The sequence below is a fragment of the Mastigoproctus giganteus genome, chromosome 8 (genome assembly GCF_048544385.1).
Source record: "Mastigoproctus giganteus isolate SK-2022 chromosome 8, ASM4854438v1, whole genome shotgun sequence".
Lineage (NCBI taxonomy): Eukaryota > Metazoa > Arthropoda > Arachnida > Uropygi > Thelyphonidae > Mastigoproctus > Mastigoproctus giganteus.
Window position 1 is genome coordinate 15294727 of NC_143582.1, and position 13174 is coordinate 15307900.

The 13174-nt window shown below is 36.4% G+C and overlaps 1 protein-coding gene across 3 annotated transcripts in view; it reads left to right on the top strand.

Annotated features, from left to right (window-relative positions):
* LOC150081288 (uncharacterized) overlaps positions 1-11858 on the top strand; it is a 42681-nt gene extending 30823 nt beyond the window's left edge. For all 3 annotated transcript variants that reach the window (XM_090379604.1, XM_090379605.1, XM_090379606.1), the window contains one exon: positions 10158-11858. In XM_090379604.1, the coding sequence (XP_090235730.1) occupies positions 10240-11574 (1335 nt within the window). In that variant the 5' untranslated portion in view covers positions 10158-10239 and the 3' untranslated portion in view covers positions 11575-11858. The remainder of the gene's footprint in view (positions 1-10157) is intronic.
* The last annotated feature ends 1316 nt before the right edge of the window (positions 11859-13174 follow it).

Genomic DNA, 13174 nt, shown 5'->3' on the forward strand with positions numbered 1-13174 from the left:
TTTTTTTTTTTTTTTTGTTCTCACATTTGACCACTCAGCTAGAGTAGCTACTAAATTATATGGCTGACTTGTTCCTTATTTCCTAGTTACATGCTATACTATAAATTGGATTCCTTGTAAACGTCTATGTCGTCAAATATACGTGGTCTCAATTCTAATCTCAACGATATCCATTTCCACTTGCAGTCTAACAAACCCGGTGTACTTTTTCTGACAAAATCTCTGTTATCGGTTGGTTCAACTACTGCTCATCTCAGTTGCCCAAATTATTCGCTGTATGATTCCTTTTGCCTCAAAGGTGTTACTTGGGCATATGTCTGTTCCGATATTGCCTGCCAGAGACTTGGTAATTTGGAATCTCCTCTCTTCGATCTTCTCTGGCTTAAAATCTCTCTATCTCATTGTGTCATTCACATGTTCTCGCTTCGTTCTCCCAACTCCACTAATCACTTGGCAACTTCACTTCCTCTCAATCCACAAGAACTTTGACTTCTACTAGTCCAACTTTCCTAATAGTGAGGTAATTTTCCTTGGTGATTTTTAATGTTCACAACTCCAGCTGGCTTCCATTTTCTAGTCACACTGACCCAACTGGTCAAGATGCTGAGGCTTTTGCAATTACTAATGACCTTGCACAGATTGTTCATTTACTTACAAGAATATTGGACAATCCTAACCATACAGCCAACATGCTTGATCTTTTTCTCACAAACAACCCTTCTAAGTGCACCGTTAAAGTGAGTGGTCCTTTAGGTACTTCAGATCACAACTTGGTAATTGTCTCTTCTCCAGTGGAGCCTTTATCTCGTGGCTATTCCAAACCTCGTGTTGTTTGGCATTACAAGAATGCCAAATGGGATGACCAGCGAGATTTCCTCTTTTCCTTGGTTGGATTACTGTTTCAAAATTTCTGATGTCAACGCTCAGATCATGTCAGTGAACTTATTCTTGTAGGAATGGAATCCTTTATTGCACACTCCACTTTAAAATCTCGTCCTTTATCTAAACCTTGGTTTTCCAATAAATGTGCTAAGGCTGTTCAAGAGAAGAACATTGCATATCGTAATTGGCTTGTTTCCAATTCTTCATTTTCTGCTTACACCAAAGCTCTCAACAATTGTGTAAAGCAGTTATTAATCAGTCCAAACTAGATTTTGAACAGGCTAAGGGTAGAAAACTTGCTTCTTGCCCTAATGGTAGCCGAGCATTCTAGTCTCTTGCCAAAGTTATTGTCTGCAACTTTTGCCCAACTTTGCTCCCACCTCTGTCAAAACCAGATGGTTCTGTTGTCACTTCAGCCAAGGATAAAGCTGACCTGTTAGCATCCCATTTTTCTTCCAACTCATGTATTAATGAACTTGGTAAAACACCTCCTACCATTCCTAACATACTCCATTCAGTGCCTCCTGTGGTCTTCTGCAAAAGGATCTCAGAAGGATTTTGATGAATCTTGATGCCAAGAAAGCTCCAGGTTCTGATGGAATTTTCCATTTGTTCTCAGAACCTGTACTCCTAAACTTACTCCTGTTCTTTACCGCCTTTTTTCACTTTCTTATTCCAAAAGTGGATATGAGCAAATTTCCAAGCAGAAGGAAAATTCTGCTTGGAAATTTGCTCATATCCACCCAGTTCCTAAAAAGGGTGACAAATCCCTCCCATCCAATTATTGTCCCGTTGCAATTACTTCTACTCTTTTTAAAGTAATGGAGAAATCAATTAACCGCCAACTCTTAAACTATGTAGAAACCTTCCGTCTGATCAACGATCGCCAGTATGGATTCCGTCAGTGTCAATCCACTGGTGATATTCTGGCTTATGTTACCCATTTATGGACAAATTCAATGGAAAAGTTTGGTGAAACACAAGCAGTTGCTCTTGACATCTTAAAGGCTTTCGATCATGTTTGGCGTAAAGGTCTTCTAAACAAGCTTCCATCTTATGATTTGCCAACTGTTTTTTGTAATTGTTTATCCAGTTTTCTCTCTGATCGCTCACTGACGGTGATGGTAGACGGCTCTGTCTAACTTCTCCACTAATGCTGGTGTCCCCCAAGGTTGAGTTCTCTCCGCCATACTTTTCCTCTTATTGCATTCCACTTTCCAACTTGAGAAACCTTGTCCTGCTCAATCAGTTTCAACTTCTCGAATATCTGCTAAAAATTCCTTAAATGCCGATCTCCAGGTAATTCTCCAGTGGGGCAAAGACAACTTAGTTGATTTCAACCCTTCTAAAACTCAGTCTTGTCTTATATTTCGGAAAAAGGATTCTTCTGCTCCTATGCTTATCTTTAGTGACACTCCGATTTCTAGGCAAAATGATATATCTCTTTTGGGGATTACCCCGACTTCTAATCTCTCTTGGCACAAGCACATTACAAATATTGCTTCCTCTGCATCTAAAAAACCTGGTTTTCTCTTTCGCTCTCGGCGCTACTTTTCTTCCAAACAGCTGCTCACTCTGTATAAATTGCAAATCCGCCCAGCCATGGAATGTTGTTCCCACATCTGGGGTGGTGCCCCCAAAACCTCTCTCAGGCTTCTTGATTCCATTCAGAAGAGGGCAGTTAGGTTAATTAATGATTCATCTCTAACAGAGTCTCTCCACTCGCTTTCTCATAGACGTACTGTTTCTGCTGCATGCCTTTTCTATTGATACTTCCATGGGCACTGTTCTTCTGAATTGGCTTCTATTATTCCCAATCTCTCTTTGAAAACAGTCCGAACACATGCCATCACCAGCCAACATCTATTTACTGTCCAACTTAACTCACAGAACCAACTTTTCATCTTCCTTGTTTATTCATTCAACTGCTGTTTTCTGAAACAACCTTCATACGTATTTTCTGAAAATTACGGTCTGCAGGAGTTCAAGTCTAATGTCAACAAATATCTTCTTTCGTCTTCTCAACCTCCAACCCAAGTACTATAGGTTCTAATATCTCTTGTTTGTGGTTCAAAAAAAAAAAAAAAAAAAAAAAAATCATCTCTAGTTTAAGGTGCAATATGGTCTGAGTTGCTGATGCACCTAAAAGCCAAAAAACCACTTTTGTTTGGGAACACTAGATCATTATAATTTCCAGTTTTGAATTTTTTTGATGTGAAAACATCTTTGGCAGCATGTACTAAATTTTTCAAACTGAAGTAAAACCCTGTTTGGTAACAAAAATGAGAGACAGAAATGACGTCATTTCCTAAATGATGCTAACTCAATCACTAACGTTGATTCGGTAGATAGTGGGTGTGAGCATAAAACATTACATCGTTCATAACTTTGGTTCTAGGTGTTCGATTTTAAACAGTTTTGAATTTCGTTAAAGATGTTTTTGCATGAAATAAAGCATCTTTCATGCATACAAGGGTACACGGTTTTTTTTTTTTTTTATGTTGAATGCAGTTTTTTATTACTTTAAAGTACAGAATTATTTTTAAAAAATGTGCAAAATAAAATTGTTTATATAAAAACATTTGCTTATTTGGTTGGCTTTAGTCACTGTGCATTTTTTTTTTAAAAAAAAATTGAAAAACTTGTTAGATTTTATTTTCAGCTTGGAAATAAGTAAATGCACTGTTTATAATGTGGTGTTAGAGTTGTCCCCTGACACCTGCACTATATTGAGGTTGCACTGTTATTGAGTTGTTTTATGTGTGCTGTTTTTTTTAACATATGTGTATTTGGCCATGTGATCTTGTTTTCAGTCTTTTTTTTTTTATGACCATATGGACCCTAAGAGTATTTTATAGTTATTGTCTTATTAGCTTGACCTGTTAGTTTAGTGAATATAATACTGTTAAAGTTATTCTGACTTTCAGACTTATGATTAAGGATAGCCCTTAATAGAGAATGTGTTTGAATGGAATGGTTCTAAACTGAGAACCTCAATTGATGTTCCTTTTGTATTTTTGTGATAGGAATGCAGTCAGTCATTTTTTTTAAATTGAACTGCACAAAGTTACTCTCCAGAGTAAGTAAGAACCCTTTTCAGCTATTCGATTACTTGTCAGATTTGGTACTGCTTTTTGTGCTTCAGGGTAGATAGAAATTTTTTCCCTTGATAACAAAGAGGAAGTTGTGCAATCAATATTTTCCATGTAATCAAAGTTTTTTATTTTGACTGCAAGTGTTTCCTCTTGGTTGGTGCAATATGGCCGCTGCAGCCTCTTGGACCATTAAACCTTAATAGCAACAACCATTGCTATTAAGTTGGTAGTGTATGATACTGAGAATCTGAAAAGCTATGAACATTTGTGTGCTGTGATGAATTTGTCACTTGCAGTGCAAATCAGCCTGTGGATACGAGCACAAATTTGCAGTCACTGATAGTAAATCTATCAATCTTACTTATGTAATTCTACTGAATAGTTACATTGGCCATTTATACATTAAATAAAGCTAAAAACGGTTCACTTGAAATGGAGAGGAGGGATAATTATTGCTGGAATATGGAAAACTAAATTATGTGCTCTGACCTAAGCAATCCTTCCCATGCACATGGGGAGAGAAGGATTGCTTTGATCCCCACTTTTTGTGGCTCTTTCACTGTTTGCTTAATTAAAATTTCAAGAAGTGCTGTTGAATAGGGTCAGAATGAACTTGCTAGCAGGTTAAAGATGTTTGGTTGCCCAGATTTTTTTTTCTCACCTGCACTTGCTACTTCTGTTATTATATCATGAGCAAAATATAAATTGAGTGTAATGCATAAGAAAATGTGCAGTTTAAACCAACCAGCCACAGTGAAAATTAAAAAAAAAAAAAAAAAATCCACAAGAAATTGACAACCTCTGTGGCATAGTCAGTAATATTTATGTTACCTGTAAAGTGGGAAGATATATGGATTTGAATGATATATGGAAGAACTTTTTTTTTTGTCTTTAATTAGTCACCCTGATTCACACTGAGGTTTATGAACCTTTATAAAATTCGCAGGCACAAATCTGCACGAGGCATGTTGTAACCTCAGTTTTCACTGCACTAAAAATAAAAATCCAAATCAAGCGGAAATTCTTTTATGGAGAACTTGTTTCGTAACTAAATATGTTGCTTGAATTTGGGGTATCTGCTTACCTGGATTGAGTGTAATGTCCCAACTTTTGTGCCATTCGGCGGTTCTGTGCTTTTTTAAAAATTGATATGTAATTAATACTTTTATCGTTATTATGTTTTGTTTATATATATTTATTGTGAATCATAAACTAGTGTGTGTTTGCACACACACACACACACATGCTATTTTATTTATTTATATAGAATAATGGGCACAACAGGCTTAAATTGTAGTGTAGTTGGCCATTTATATGCAGATGCCAGTTCCTTTGCATTTTATTGTATGATAATAAATGTTCAGTTGTATATGTGTGTACTATCCTATCAAAAGTTATGGAACATCCTCCGATTGCAAGAAATTTTGGCCTGTAAAGGTCATCACTGGTTAGCCTGGAATTCATTTCAAACATGTACACTGAATCTTGAGCACATGGAGAGAGCCACCGGTTTCAAAGGGGAGTGTTGGATGCCATGTGCAAAAAATAACTGTGTACTGTATTGCTCCGTGGTTAACATTCCCACTGTCAATGTCGACCTGGGATGAAGTGGAACCAGGGACTGGTACAAGCAAACAGATTGCTGGTTTGTTTCACCCCCATCCCCTAGAGAATCTGAGTAGATTTCCATGCTTGAGTTTTCACAAGAGCTGCATCCCACAAGCCTTTGGAAGTGACACAAATGCATACCATCGATTGGTATGGAAATTGGTCCTGTGAAGCAAATCACGGCACGTGCTCTTCTAGTCTAATCTGGTGAGACATGTTTTAGGTATGATGGATTGAGACCACTTAATACTTGGATGTGTTGTCTCTATTGTGACATTAGAAGGAAAGATGCCATGGTTTTGGTGTGTTTCTTATGATATGGACTAGAGCCGTGGATCACAGTGTATTGAATTGTGAATGCTGCATTCTACACCGATGCTCTGTGTGCCTTAACAACAGATTTCTACAAGAAGTTAAATCTTCCACGATGCACTGAAGCAGTCATTACTGCCACAAATAGGCCAACACGTTAAATTAATTTCTTTGAATGGGTAAATACCTGTTTTGCTCATACCTAATTTGTGTGTGTGTGTGTGTGTGTGTGTGTGTGTGTGTGTGTGTGTGTGTGTGTGTGTGTGTGTGTGTGTGTGTGTGTGTGTGTGTGTGTGTGTGTGTGTGTGTGTGTGTGTGTGTGTTGTCTACTTTTATTTTTCCACTGAGGGATTTCTTTGTGGAAAATTCTGTTAAATTATTTTTAACATTTCAACAAGCAAGGGATATTGGCTTTTCTTTTCTGATTTTATAATCTAGCAGTCCTGGTTTGAGCTGTGAATTTTGTTTTTTGAATGTGTTATTTACTTGCTGCAAGATATTTTGAAACAGTTATAAAAGTGCTATAGGTGTTTGTCAAACTATGCTTATTGCTCAAGACTGAATGAAATGAGACCTTGTAGCTCTAAGATTAGTTGTAAAAAATTGTAAATGTGATGAGCACATCAAAAAAAATTGATGTGCTCCTATCCTTTTCATTCAGATTCATTGATGTTAAAAATCTCTACAGAATTTTAGTTTACACAGAAATTCAATATTTAGATTTCGGAAGTAAGACGATGCTTCTAAATAGTAGCAAATACTTCACAGTTTTAGCAAATACGGTAAAATCCCATTCATAAGTACCTTTTTTTTTTTTTAATTTCACTGTATTGAAAATACCTTCAGGTCCTTTATGACTTCCCTTATTATTAATAAGTCACATGAACAAAACAGTTCTGAAACAAAATTCAGTAAAGAATTATTTATTTGCAAAGTTACATTTGAGCCTAAAATGTATTGTTTAAAACAAAAGGAAAACCTGATAATTAAATCTAAGATTACACACCACTGTAATGATTGTGATAAAAAGAAAAGCATGATGTGCAATTTTTTCGATTCGTGGGAATCTCCCACGAGTCCAAAGATGCCCTCATAATTAACCTTGATGGTTAAATGCACTCTCCCTCAAAACTACAGTGTATATGCCATCAACTCTGGGAGCCTTACTTGCCTTTATGCTCAAAAGTTTTTCAAATAAACGATCGTCTGTAATTATGGCATGACTAATTTCATATGGCTTAGCCTCTTCTCAGCATAAGGTTCTTTCGTCAGTAAAGACCAGTGCAAAGTATCTGTTCAATTCATCCGCAGCATCAGCTTGGTTATCTAAGACTTTTCCACACCCAGTGCACAAGGGTCTGATCTGATTAGCTTTCTTTGTTATATTCACATACTTGAGAAATTCTTTGTCCCCATTCTTTGCTCTCTTAGCCGACACTTTCTCATATGCAGTCTTGACCTCCCGACCTTATTTGTGGGTGCCTCCGTAGCCAGGTGGGCAGGAGCAGCAGTGTGTAGCACACACTTCATGATTAGACCGGGGTTCGAGCCCTTGACCACCCAATACGGATGATGCGGAAAGGTCAGGAAATGACCACCGCATATCCCCGGAGCAATATGGCCTTAGTTACTAATGCTCCTAAAAACCCAATAACAAACAAACCTTATTTGTGGTACTACAACAGATCACCATGTACCTGTTGTATGCTTTGGTACTCTTCATCCCTCTAACTGCCCCATGCTATCTTTTTCTGTTCTATTTGACCAGCCAGCTCTGTAGTCATCCATTTCAGCATCCTTCTCCTGCAGTATTTTCTTAAAGGTATGTATGTGTTCATGGCATCTGTGATTTTTGCTTTAAAAGTATTTAATAATTCAAATGTATTTGCTATCCCTCGTCAATCCTCCCAATTCACAAATGCCATATAGTGCCTTGAACTGTCAAGTTAAATGTTAAAAGAGACTTATGGTGAATTTGTGCTTCCATATAGTACAGCTTGCAGGTGGGTGATTTAGAATGTTTAAAAATAGATGAGATTCAATCACAAAAATCAGCATTTCTGCAGATCCAGCCATTGCTTTTACCACAGAAACCAAACCTGTTTCTGTAAATGTGAGAGAAGATCATTGTATAAGAGTAAGGCAACTGACAGATGTTGAGAATATCGGTATGAAGCATGCACCATATTCTCTGGGCCATTTGCTTATGACTTGTTTGTACATGCTGGGTTCCAAAGCTACTTGCACCTGAGCAACAGTAAGTTTCCATGGAAGTTTAAGAGTTGCAACAGATGGTTACTGAAGATGGTGAATCTCTGCACAAGGTGATACTTTAGTGACCCTCACATCATGACAATGTGAGACCTCACCTTGTTCATATTGTCATTGAGTAGTTAGCCAACATTGTGAAATGTGGTCTTCTTGCACTCTGTGATTTCCTTCCCCCACCAAAGTTTAATGAAGGAGCTGTGAGGAAACTGTTTCCAGTCAGAAGTTGTAAAGACATTGGAGATAGAATCTTGAATGCATATCAAAGTGACTTCCACCACGCATTTGAAGAATGGCAGAAATGTGGAGTAAGTGCATTTCTTCAAATGGGGACTACTCTGAACCAATATTTTTTACTTTTGTAGTATTTATTTTGTAATTTTATTTATTATTGATTTTAAAGTCAATATTTAAGTAAAATAAACATGAAATTTCTGCTTCTGCACATTAAAGTGAAGCAGGATGTATTCAAACAAATATGGCTATTCTGAAGTCATTTTCAAAGGTATCTGTGACAACGAAATTTTTGCTATGGTGAAATAGTTTATAATAGTTTATCCCCAGGAAGTTATAGTAATGGGATTGTACTGTACTTGCTAAGCACAGTAATTTCAGACTGCTACTTATAGTAAGATAATTTATTTTCCAAGTGTAGTGTATACTATTTTGTAACTTGAATGAGATTCTTATCCATTGGTTACTAGTCTTGCACTTCTAAGATTAGTGCGGATAACATTTTAGTTGTGTAGTTTTATCTAGCTTATTGCTCTGCTATTCTAAGCACATTATATAAACTGCAGAAGCAGAGGTGAATATTTCAAATATACTTTCCTATTATTACAAGGAAAGGTGTGTGTATTTCTATAATAGCCTTAGTCACAGTGCCTTTCCCCTCCTCCAAGCATGCAAGAATTTGGTATAAAATTTAGCTTTGTTGCTATCCATATGTGGATAGTGAGGTTGCCAAATATTTGCACTTGCATTTCCGAGAAAGAGGAAGCTATTTTAGCTTCATTTTTAGGGGCAAAGGGTGAATATCACACACATTAAATTAAGGGTGTGAAATTACTAAGCACCAAACGAAAATCATCTTGTCAAATTCAAACTTAATATTTTTAGTGCCAGTATATGAACCATTACATAGAATACTTCCAGGATGGTCAAAATGATCACAAGCTTTACTCCTGGTTAACAAATGTCTGTTTTTTAGCTGCAGATTCCCTAGTGAAGTTTGCTTATAATTGTTTTTGGGTTCATAGTCACCAATGAAGAATAGAGAATACAAGTTATTTGAATATGAAAAAATTTGAACTTGCATGAGTTCATCATACAGTTATTGAATGATAGTATGGAGAAATAAATCAGTTTCTCTATATAAATATCTGACATTATAGATATTGTAAGCTTACTGCAACAGGAATCTGCTAATCAACTAAATAGTATAATTACTGATGTGAGCCAGTGCTGAAGTGATAGTCAGCTTCTTGGCATTTGTTGATAATGGTTTCCAGTAATCGGTGAACATAAATTTCTGTTTTGAAATTTGATAATGTTTGTGGCCAGTTTGGAAACCTAAATTTAAAACATGTTTCTGTTGAAAATTAAAATGATTAAAAATAAAAATGCATTATCAGTTGATTTGAGCCTGTTTTGGACTTGAGATTTCATGTATTTGTTTCCATCTTGAAAACTCAGTTGCAATTGTCTTTTAGCATAATTATTGAATTGCAGATTTTCTTATTTTCATGGATATCCCCACCACCTCACCATCATTTTTTTCAATGTTTCACGATTTGGAATCATTGCATGCAATAGACAAGGTCCAATCAGCTTTCTTCTGATTTGTTTAGACAGTTTTTTTTTTTTTGCTGTTAACATATTTGTTAAATTAGCTATATACTTGTATAGCTACTTAAGGATGTATGAGTTTTCTTGCCCAATTAAAAGTTATATTATATGGGCTAAAATAACTGACAGTTTCTTTTTCTTTAGAGATTGCAAAAAAAGTAATGATCTTCTGAGTACATCAGTGAAGTTGCAGTAGAAGTTGCTTTACCTTACAATTACAATATCAATGGAGAGTGAAACAGTAACGCAGAGTAATAATGAGGATTTGTCAGCTGCTAATCAGCCTGACAAACAGCTAAGTGAGGATATACCAAGTGAAGAAGCAGAAAAAGTAGAGGAAATGGATGCATCCATTCCAAATGGTGAGGAAGAACATGCACAAGAAACTACACAAGACACTACAGAAGGAGAAGGGGAAGAGAAAAGTGCTGAGCAAAAAGAAGGTGAAGATGATGATGATGATACATCAAAAATAAAGGAAGGTGGCAGTGAAGCAGACACTGGAAATAAATCTCCTGAAAATAAAACAGCCACTGAAAATAAAAGGAGTGAGAATGTTTTGCGTGTTATATCTAATAATAAAAAACTTTTTGTTACTGGATTTCCAAGATCAGTAAGAGTCAATTATCTGAAAGCAGTTTTTAATGAATTCGGAAAGGTTTTACAAGTAAGGTTTGGGAGAAATGTAACCAACCGTCGTTCACCATGGTATGCAGTAATTACAATGGCGAGTAGCAAAGATGCCACATCATGCATTGAAAACCTTCATCACACAGAGCACCATGGGCGCAAGATATCTGTTGACTGGGTGAGAAAAAAGGTAACTACCAATGCAGGTGCTGCTAAGAAATCAGATGATAAAGAAGCAGGTGAGGAAAGTGGAACAACTGAAAATGCTACCAAGGGAGATAAGGATTCACAAGATGCTGATAAGGATAAAGCCACAGGAAATAAAGGAAGGCAACGCTCGAGACGTCAGGGTTACAGACTTAATTCTAGGCAGCAAAGGGGCCCTCGTGGATATGGGGGTCGAATGCGTGGAAGGGGAGGTCTTTTGGGTGACCGCGGCTTTAGAAACTCCAGAAATTCATTTGACAGATCTGTTGGTCCATATGCTGATGATGTGAGAGATCGTTATGCTGATCGAATGAGACCTACTGATATGCGCAGATCATCAGCAGGTTTTTATGATCGCAATGAGCTTGAATACCGTGAGGAGTTGTATTGTCTACAAAGGGAGAGAGAGTGGTTGATATCTGAACAACAAAGACTGGAAACATTGAAAACTCTGAAAATTGAATGTGAAGAGTTCAGAGCAGAAAACATGAGGTTCCAGGAAAAAATTCGATACCAACAAAAAATTAGAAATCAACAGAAAATGAGAAGACCACCTTTTGCAAGACGTCAGCAGAAACCACGACCTCAGCGTCCTCAGCAGCAGCAGCAGCAGCAGCAACAACAACAGCAGTCTCAACAAGGAAATAACATTACTGGTGCAGATCAATTTGCTAAGAAAACTTCAACTGCTGAACCACAATTCTTGTTTACTTGGTTTGATTAAGTTGAAGCAGTGATGTTATATAGTGAACACAAGCAAATTATCTTATGACATGGAATTCATTAGACTTGAATATCTCACATGATTTCAGTTTTGTATTGAATTTGAATTTATGTTGTATTAAGCTGCATTATATGTTCTGTGAATATGACTGTCATTTTTCAGTGTTGCATCAGTGGTTCTGATAATATGCAACTTTGTCTCATTTTATTGTACGTATACGTAGCTTAGTTGGAATTTTACCCACTTCTGATTGCATAATAATAAAATATCCTAAATAGCTAGCATTTGTTTTATGTGCATTAATTCGTTGTTTTAACATGGAAGGTGGTAACACTTAAAACTAATGGAATTTTTATGGCCATAAAATAAATCTCTAATACCCAATCCTAAATTAGAACACCTAATTCAGATTATTGGAAGTCTGCCACCTCTGAACCATTACTTTTTCATTGCCAGTGCTTGATTCTTGTTTGTGGGTTGACTACTATGTGTTGATGGAACTGCTAATTACAGGATTTTTAAATAATGCAATTGCTGAACTTAATTCTCTATAAGCTAATAAGGATGCTAAGTGCTTTGCAAGACAATTTGATAGTATGAAACAGAGCTGTAATGCTCAATACATTCTACGTTGATATCAATATTTGTAAAATAATAAGAGAAATTTACCTCAGTATAATACGTAGAACACTTGCATATGATGCTCTCCAGGGATTAAAACGAAAAAAAATCGAACATTTTATATAACAGTAAAAAATAATTAAAAATTAAATCAACACAAAATTTAAATAGATTAATTAAACGAAAAAAATGCAAAGTGATTTTCCTTCCTGAAGCTGACAACGCTTTTCGAACGTATGTCGTGATCACAGGAATGAAGATTACCGAATAGGGTTGAGCATGAAACTTAAATAGGGATTATTTGTCTTCACGCGTGCACGTAAAATCCCATGAATCGGAGATTAGAAATGGCCGGCAAACATTAACAGAATTCTCATGTAATTTAATTTCGACAGTTTCTGCAATTAATAGTCTGGTATAATTATGTTGGACACAAAGTATTTTGGCCTCATTAAATAAAAGTGTTTTCTGTTAGCCTGCTGAAAGGCTAATTCTGACGCTGTTGAACAAGAAGCACAAACTGGGGCTGCGTGTTGATTAATACGAATCAATCAATTCAGAGGAAAACTCGTAGAACCTTAGTATGACGAGCTGCAATCACTGCAAGAAATGTGTACCGGGTCATTTATTTGTGTTGTGAACAAGAAAAGGACTGAGCAGTACAGTGTGTAGTTTCCGTATTGGCCTGGCCACAATTCTAAATTCAGTATCTTTAAAGAAGCTGTTTGTGCCACTGTTCAACATATGGGAAAGAAATAATAATTTTTTAATATTACGGTTGTGGGTTGAAGTAGTATTTTGTATCCTATCCCTAGCTTGTACCCTAATTCGGTTTATTGTAGCAAGGGGGATAACCCCTGTTTAAGAATCTGCTGGTTAATATTTGTATTTCTGAGCCCAAAGCAAATTCTGTCGTTGAATATTTATAGGCATTTAGAAATTGATTAAAGATAATAGATCTCTTGTAGGAGAACGGATG